This window comes from Vombatus ursinus, unplaced genomic scaffold (assembly GCF_900497805.2).
Source record: "Vombatus ursinus unplaced genomic scaffold, bare-nosed wombat genome assembly UNPS02012898.1, whole genome shotgun sequence".
Classification (NCBI taxonomy): domain Eukaryota; kingdom Metazoa; phylum Chordata; class Mammalia; order Diprotodontia; family Vombatidae; genus Vombatus; species Vombatus ursinus.
In genome coordinates this window covers 1-7,770 of record NW_020952676.1, presented here as the reverse complement: position 1 = coordinate 7,770, position 7,770 = coordinate 1, and the positions used below count along the sequence as shown (strand labels likewise).

General features: G+C 53.9%; 1 protein-coding gene across 1 annotated transcript; it reads right to left on the bottom strand.

Annotated features, from left to right (window-relative positions):
- Positions 1 to 62: 62 nt before the first annotated feature.
- LOC114040248 (endogenous retrovirus group S71 member 1 Env polyprotein-like) lies at positions 63 to 1,862 on the bottom strand. The gene has a single exon (XM_027858285.1). It carries the CDS (start codon positions 1,860 to 1,862, stop codon positions 63 to 65), a length of 1,800 nt encoding a protein of 599 aa, XP_027714086.1.
- Positions 1,863 to 7,770: the final 5,908 nt, after the last annotated feature.

Below are 7,770 nucleotides of genomic sequence, written 5' to 3'. Positions count from 1 at the left end.
TTTTTTTTTTTTTTGTGACAACTCAGTCCACTTCACTCCCCCCTTTTCACGGACGAAAAGAGTCAGACGGGGGACTCATCAGAGTCCAGAGGAGCATAGGATTGACGCAGGACAAACAACTGGAGTGCTTGCACTCGTTTCTGGACATAGCGGGTGATGCATTTTATGAGACAAGGGGCCACGAGTAACCCAAGGAGGAGAAGGGCCAGAGGGCCCACCACTCCGGAGAGTAGGGTGGTTAGCCAGGGGGACCAATTATATAGGGTCTGATACCAAAAAGACCCCGTTGCCCGTGCGCGGTCCCTCTCATCTAACCGCTGCCTAAAGGCTTGCAAGGACTCCCGAATAACTCCAGACCGATTGGCGTAGAAACAGCAGGTTTCTCCCAACGCCATGCATAAGCCTCCCTGTTTGAGGAACAGTAGGTCCAAGCCTCGGCGGTTCTGGAGAACCACTTCGGCCAGAGAGTCTAGGGAAGTCTCAAGGTGTGAGACTAGCTCTTCCAAGGAGCGTAGGTCCCTATCTACCTGTGCACTCAAGGCACCGTAGTTGGCTTTCCCCTGTATCAGGGCTGAGGCCCCAACAGCAGCGGAGCCGGCCACTCCGAGTCCCACCAGTATGGGAACCAAGAAGGGTACAGCCCTCCTGGAGCGAGTTAAGCCAATATGCTCAGCTGCCCCTTCCTCTGAGTAGACATATACCTGAGGAAAGACACGCACCACTACACAGAGCTCGGTCGGGTTGAGGAAACGAATGTCCTGTATGCAGGTGGTGAGTCCTCTGGTACAAGCGAACCATACTCCAGGTGGGGCGGTTAACAGGAGGTCAGAGCTTTTGGATGTGGGGGAAATAAGAATGACTGAAGTGCACGTAGCGTTGAATGGGGAGGACCGCAGCGGGTAGTCAGGCCCGAGCAAACACATTCCTTTGCCCTGGACATCGTCTAGGGTAAGTCTAGGCTTGTCTGGGTTACAGCGGGCAGGTATGGCAGAGGATTGTTTGGACTTACTTAAAGACAACTTTCCCACAGAGGTGATGTTGAGTTCGATAGCAATTCCTACGAAATAGGGGGGAGCTGGATTCAGACACAGCCAACAGGAGGTGGTTATGTTTGGATCAGACAAATTTAGGAATGAGTGGACAGCAGAGAGTGTATCAAAAATGGGGGAACCTAGGTTAGTGAGGGTCTCTGGATTTTCGGGAGCCTCTGGTACCAGGTCCCTAACAGATGGTGGGGCGAGAGTCAACATGGCTTGTGGGTTAAGGATGGGATTCGGTCCTATGGGGAGTGTATGGGTGGAAACTGCGATTTTCTGAATGGTAAAAAGGACCCCGTTATCCCATCCAGTCATGTATAACCTCAAACCCCAAGAATGTCCGAGATTCCAAGAGTCATCAGTGTCCTGCTTGACTGTTAGAATCATAGGGTTACATTTCCCAGGCCAGCAGGAGGCGGGGAGGGGGCTTTGTCTCTCCAGGGTGATTAGGGGGTCTCGGCCACCTCTAGGAATCCACCTGGCCACAGTCTCACAACCCCATTCTGCGCAGTGAAAGTGATTACTACCCTGACAGGAAGGATTCCCTGTGGCCGGACAAACATAGAATTCAATACTTCTGATTCTCACTTCCCCTACCCCGGGTATGGTTGGAGTGGTGGGAAAAGTGGGGCAGTATCCCCATCCCCCAGCGATAGGGTCCCGCATAGCCCGGTTTTGATTCCATCCTGGTCCCAAGAGGGCACAGAGGTCAAACCTGAAAGTGGGGGCTCCGTAACTGGTGAGAGCTTGGACGGTGGTCCCATCATTAGTTCGGGAGAGAATCCACCTGGATGGGGTAGGGCTATAGGGGTCACCCAAAGTCATCTCACAAGCAAAAAGAAAGAGAAGAAGAGTCAAGTTCTGGAGAGTCGAAGCTTTAGGTCGGACACTGCTTCTGCTGTCCAGGCGGTGGAGTTGGGCTCTGGGGCCTTCTTGATGTGTGACCGATGTATCCATGCCTTGCGGCCGGCAACCTTGACGGCAGAGGGGTTGCAGAGGATAATTTGATACGGGCCCGTCCACCGTGGTTCCAGGGCTGGTCCAGCTGGAAGCTTGCGAGTGAGGACCCAGTCTCCTGGTGACAGGGCGTCCGATGAGGTTGCAGGGGCTGGTTCTTTCCCCGCAGCTTTCAGGACCGAGCGCACAGCGTTCTGGACCTCACGCAAAGCCTGGAAGGACTTAAGAAGAGTCGGATTAGTAAAATCTGGGGCTGAAATAGCTGCAGATACTCTTGGAATAATAGGAGGAGGGGCTCCATAGAGGATCTCGTATGGAGATAAAGAGAGGGTTGAGGAATTGGGAGTACACCGGGCCCGGAGGAGGGCGAAGGGAAGGAGACTGACCCAGCTATCGCCAGTTTCTATTTTAAGTTTAGCAATGTGTTCCTTTAGAGTTCTATTCATCCTTTCTACCTGCCCTGAACTTTGAGGCCTATATGCACAGTGCAATTTCCATTTCAATCCCAGCATCTTTGATAGGCTTTGAATTGTTGCAGATACAAATGCTGGGCCGTTGTCAGAGCCTATCGAGGCCGGCAGGCCAAATCTAGGAATAAGTTCAAAGAACAGCTTTTTGGCCACTACGGTTGCAGTTTCAGTTTTGACTGGAAATGCTTCTGGCCATCCAGAAAATGTGTCCACGAATACAAGGAGAAAACGGTACCCTCCCAACCCAGTTCCCATGTCAGTAAAGTCTACTTCCCAATGGTCGCCAGGAAATGTTCCTCGTGGTCTATCAGTTGGTATCCTTGATTGTGATCGTGGGTTGACTTTGGCACATGCAAGGCACCTTCTTGCGGCTTCCTCGGCCGCCTGCTTCATCCCAGGGCTGTAGAAGTGTCGGCTCACCAGGTCGTAAAGCCGGGTTCCGCCTAAGTGGGTAAGGCTATGAAGAGTCATCAATAGGGGTAGCAACAGTGCCTTGGGCAGAATTAGCAAGCCATTTGGGTGTCTTCTCCATCCCCCCTTTTCAGGGGTGCCATCCGGATCACTGGATTGATAAGATGGTTGGACAGGAAGCATCCCCTCAGGTTCCACGACCATAGCGGGTATCAAGGGTTTGCAGGCAGCCGCTCGGGCAGCCTTATCCGCTGCTGCGTTCCCTAGAGACTGGGGGTCAGTTCCACGGGTGTGAGCAGGAACATGAATTACCGCCACCTCCTTGGGAAGCCAGACAGCATCCAGCAGGTCCTGGATCTGACTCTTGTTCCTAATCTCCCTTCCCGCCGAGGTTAACAGACCCCTTTGGAGATATACATATCCATGGATATGAACAGTGGCAAAGGCATAGCGGCTATCTGTGTAAATATTTACTCGCCTCCCTGCAGAGAGTCTAAGGGCTTGAGTTAAGGCAATGAGTTCAGCACGTTGAGCAGATGTGCCAGGGGGTAGAGCGGTATCCCAGAGGGTCTCAACCGGAGTGACCACGGCTGCACCCGCCCTACGGATCCCCTCCTGAACAAAACTGCTGCCGTCTGTGAAGAGCACTAAGTCGGGGTTTGTTAAAGGAACATCAGTAAGTCCAGGGTGGGACGTGTGGATGGAGTCCAGTGTGTCCAGGCAGTCATGTATAGGGGAGGAAGGAGGGGAGTCAGGGAGCAGGGTGGCCGGGTTGAGTGTGACCGGAGGAGCGAAAGAGATGCGCGCGGAATCTAGGAGTAAGGATTGGTAATGAGTCAGGCGTGAATTTGAGATCCATCTTGTCGGCGGGGAATGTAAAAGCTGTTCCAGATGATGTGATGCTGAAATCTCAAGAGGCTGCCCGAAAGTGAGCTTTGCGGCTTCCCTAACCAAGACGGCAACGGCCGCCACAGTTCGCAGGCAAGAGGGCCACCCGGAAGCCACAGGGTCCAGCTGCTTGGAGAGATAGGCAACAGGACGATTCCAGGGCCCCAGGGGCTGGGTCAGAACCCCTTTGGCCACAGCTCGAGACTCAGACACATAGAGGCGGAAGGGCTTGGACAGGTCTGGCAGGGAGAGGGCAGGCGTGCTGGACAGCGCCTTTTGGAGCTTTTCAAATGCTTCCTGCTGCCGTGGTCCCCAAACAAATTGGGTGGGTTCACCAGTTAGGGCCTCATATAGGGGTTTGGCAACCTCGGCAAACCCCAAGATCCAGAGGCGACAGTATCCAGCCATCCCCAGGAATTCCCGGAGCCCGCGGTGGTCCCTCGGGGCGGGCATGCCCAAAATGGCAGCTACACGCCCCCGAGACAGTAACCTTTGACCAGAACGAAGGGTGAAACCCAAGTAAACAACGGATTGAGAGCACAGTTGTGCTTTCTTTCCAGAGATACGGTACCCGGAAGCTTCAAGCAGCTGGAGAAGGTGGAGAGTTGCATCTTTGCATATTGCCTCAGAGGAAGTAGCTAACAAAAGGTCATCAACATACTGGAGGAGAGTGACCTCCGGATACGAGACCCGGAAGGCGGCCAGGTCGGAGGCCAGAGCTGAGCCAAAAAGTGTAGGGGAGTTCTTAAAACCTTGGGGAAGCCGGGTCCAGGTGAGCTGAGAGGATGTCCCAGTGTTAGGATCTGTCCAAGTAAAAGCGAATATAGGTTGGCTTACTGGTGCCAAGGGAATGGAAAAGAAAGCATCCTTCAGGTCCAAAACAGTATACCAAGTCCGAGCAGGGTCCAGGGAAGATAGCAACGTGTACGGGTTTGGCACAGTAGGATGTACAGTTTCCACCCGGGCGTTGACTTCTCGTAGATCCTGGACAGGACGGAAGTCTCCAGACCCGGGCTTGCGAACTGGAAATAGGGGGGTGTTCCACGAGCTCTGGCAGGGTCGTAGAATGCCTGCCGCCAAGAGTCGATCGATGTGAGGCTTGATGCCCAAAAGGGCAGCTCGAGTCAACGGGTATTGTTGGACACGCTCAGGGGTTGCTGTGGACGAGAGCTGGACCACCACTGGGGGCTGGTGTCCTGCTAGACCAAACGGGTTGGTCTCAGCCCAGACTCCAGGAACCAAGCCTTTGAAATGGTTCAACAGAGTTAGGGAGGTAGGGGTGGAGGTGGTCGAGGGGCGGTCTGGGGAAAACGTTAGGGGGAGGAGGCGAGACTCCTCTGACAACGGGCAGTTGAGAACAAGTTGTGGCAGGTTAAACCCGAGAGTGGGGTTAGGTCCCTTAAAGGAAATGATAGCCTGAAGCTTGTGTAGGAGATCTCGGCCAAGCAAGGGGTAAGGGCAATCAGGCATTACTAGAAAAGAATGGGAGACTAGGCCCTTCCCTAACCGGACTTCCCGAGAAGTGGTGAGGGGTACAGACTGTTTTCGTCCAGTAGCTCCCTGGACCTGCACAGTGGACGATGAGAGGGAGCCCAGTGGGGATTTCAGGACCGATGCCGCAGCTCCAGAGTCGACTAGGAATGAGACAGGTTGACCCCCAACACTGAGAGTAACCCTCGGCTCCAGGGGGTCAAGAGTCACAACGGACTTTGAGCCGGGGCACCCCTAGTCTGTATTCAAAGTCAATAACGGCTCTGCCTTCTCTTTCAGCCCGCGATTAGGGCACTCAGATTTCCAATGACCCATGGCTTTGCAGTAAGCACACTGATCCCGAGCTAAAGGAGGCCTTCCCAAGCCTTTACCCTTATAGGGGCGCCCAGCGTTTGGCCCCTCCCGCCTTCCTTTCCACCCTTGCTTCTGAGCCTCCCCTGGAACCTGTGCTAAAGCTGCCACTACCGCCCTTGCGACCGTGCGAGTTTGCTTGTCTTGAGTCTCTTCACGATAGTCAAACACCCGCTTGGCCACTTCCATGAGTTCAGTCAGATTTTTACCCTCAAAACCTTCAAGTTTCTGTAGCTTCCGACGGATGTCCGGAGCTGAATTGGCTACGAAATCAATTACGATGGCTCTCCGGTTATTGGGATCCTCTGGGTCGATAGGGGTGTAGGTTCGATATGCCTCGTAGAGGCGCTCTAAGTATGCAGCTGGGGACTCATCCTTGCCCTGTTTAACCTCACTGACTTTGGACATATTAGTTGGCTTCCGTGCTGCTGCCCGTAACCCTCCCAGCAATAACTGGCGATACCTGTCCAGTGCTTCCCTACCGCGATCAGTGTTGGGGTCCCAGTCGGGCCGGTTCTCAGGGAAGATGTGGTTGCGGCGCCCCAGGTCAGTAGAGGGATGTCCATCTGGGTCCAGAACTCCCTTCCTGGCTTCTAAAAGAATCCTGTCACGCTCCTCGGTTGTGAAAAGAACCCGGAGGAGCTGCTGGCAGTCATCCCAGGTGGGCTGATGAGTATAAAAGACAGTCTCTAGGAGGGAGATTAGGCTCTGGGGCTTATCAGAGAAGGATGGGTTTTGCTGTTTCCAATTGTACAAATCACTGGTGGAGAAGGGAACATATACCATGAACGGTCTCCCTGATTCTCCGGGAGGGGAAGGAACTTGCCGCAGGGGAAACGCTGACACAGTGGAATCTGGGGTCAAACTGGAATTAGAAGGGCCATAAGGAGCACCTGCTCGAGTATGGGGTGGACTTATCAGAGGAGGGGCTGAGGGGCTCAGAGACCCTGAGGTTGGGTACGGGGGTGGATCTGAAACCTGGGACTGGGAATACTCAGCTGGATCTAGGGGGTCAGAATCAGGGGGTGGTAAGACAGGAGTAAGCTGTGTGACGACCTTAGGACTTTCAGGAGGCTTGCGGCTAAAGGTCGTCTTTGATTCCGTTCCTGGTCTTAGTTTTGAAAGGGCCTGGACCTGTAGTGGTCCCGAAGGGGGTTTGAAATCAATCCAGGCGGTGATATAGGGGACCTGATCGGGGTGGCCAGGTATACCATAGACAATTCCCCTGACCCGGCCGGCCACCGAGACGTCAAACGTACCCCCCGGGGGCCAGCCTACCTCGAAGGTGGGCCATTCCTGTTGGCAAAGGAGAGCTAATTTCTTTTTAGTAACCTGAAACCCATAACCTTCTGCTATACGCCGATATTGTTTGAAGTCCCGTAAGACAATAAAGAGAGGGGAGCCTGGCTTAGGGCTCGAGGGTCCTTGTCCCATGGTGGATTAAGGACTGAGAAAGAAAAGAGTAACAAATAGACGTGCTCACGTAAGCAAGGACCAAACACGGACACAGGGAAGACACAGTCAAAACAGGGTAGAGGGGAATCAAACTGCCTCAATTCCGAACGACCTAGACAATGAGACAGGAATTTACACCCCCCCTCACGGAACAAATAGTAGATAGACGCGCACACACAGTCGACACAAAAACGGAAAAAAAAAGACACAGTCAAAACCCTGGATGCTCCTGACACAGTAGCGGAGAACAAACCCGTCTCAGTTCCGAACAACCTGGAGAATGAGGCAGGAAGTCTTTCTCCCCCACCCCGCCACGGAGCGCACAGTGGACACACACACACACAGTGACATCGGCGCCGGACAGACACAATCAGACAGGCAGGACTCTCACACGGCGTCCCGTGGAGGTCAGTAAGGGCGTTGCAGCTGCGTCCAGCCTGGCCACTTACTTCAGAAGAGTACTCACCAGAACAGACAGATTACAGATTGCTTTATGCCCAATTGAGGATTTGTGGTCCGGGCAGCCTGGTACGCACGGGCTATCTCAGCGTTCGGGGCCAGGGAACGTCTTCCTGGTGGCCACCCCCTGGACGGTGAGAAGCCTGGCCTTCCAGAGATGCCCGTGTCTGGTGCCCAGAGGGCGATCTCGGTGGGACCTCCAAATGAAATGGACGGGCCGAGAGTAACCAGACACACGCCAAATTAGAAAA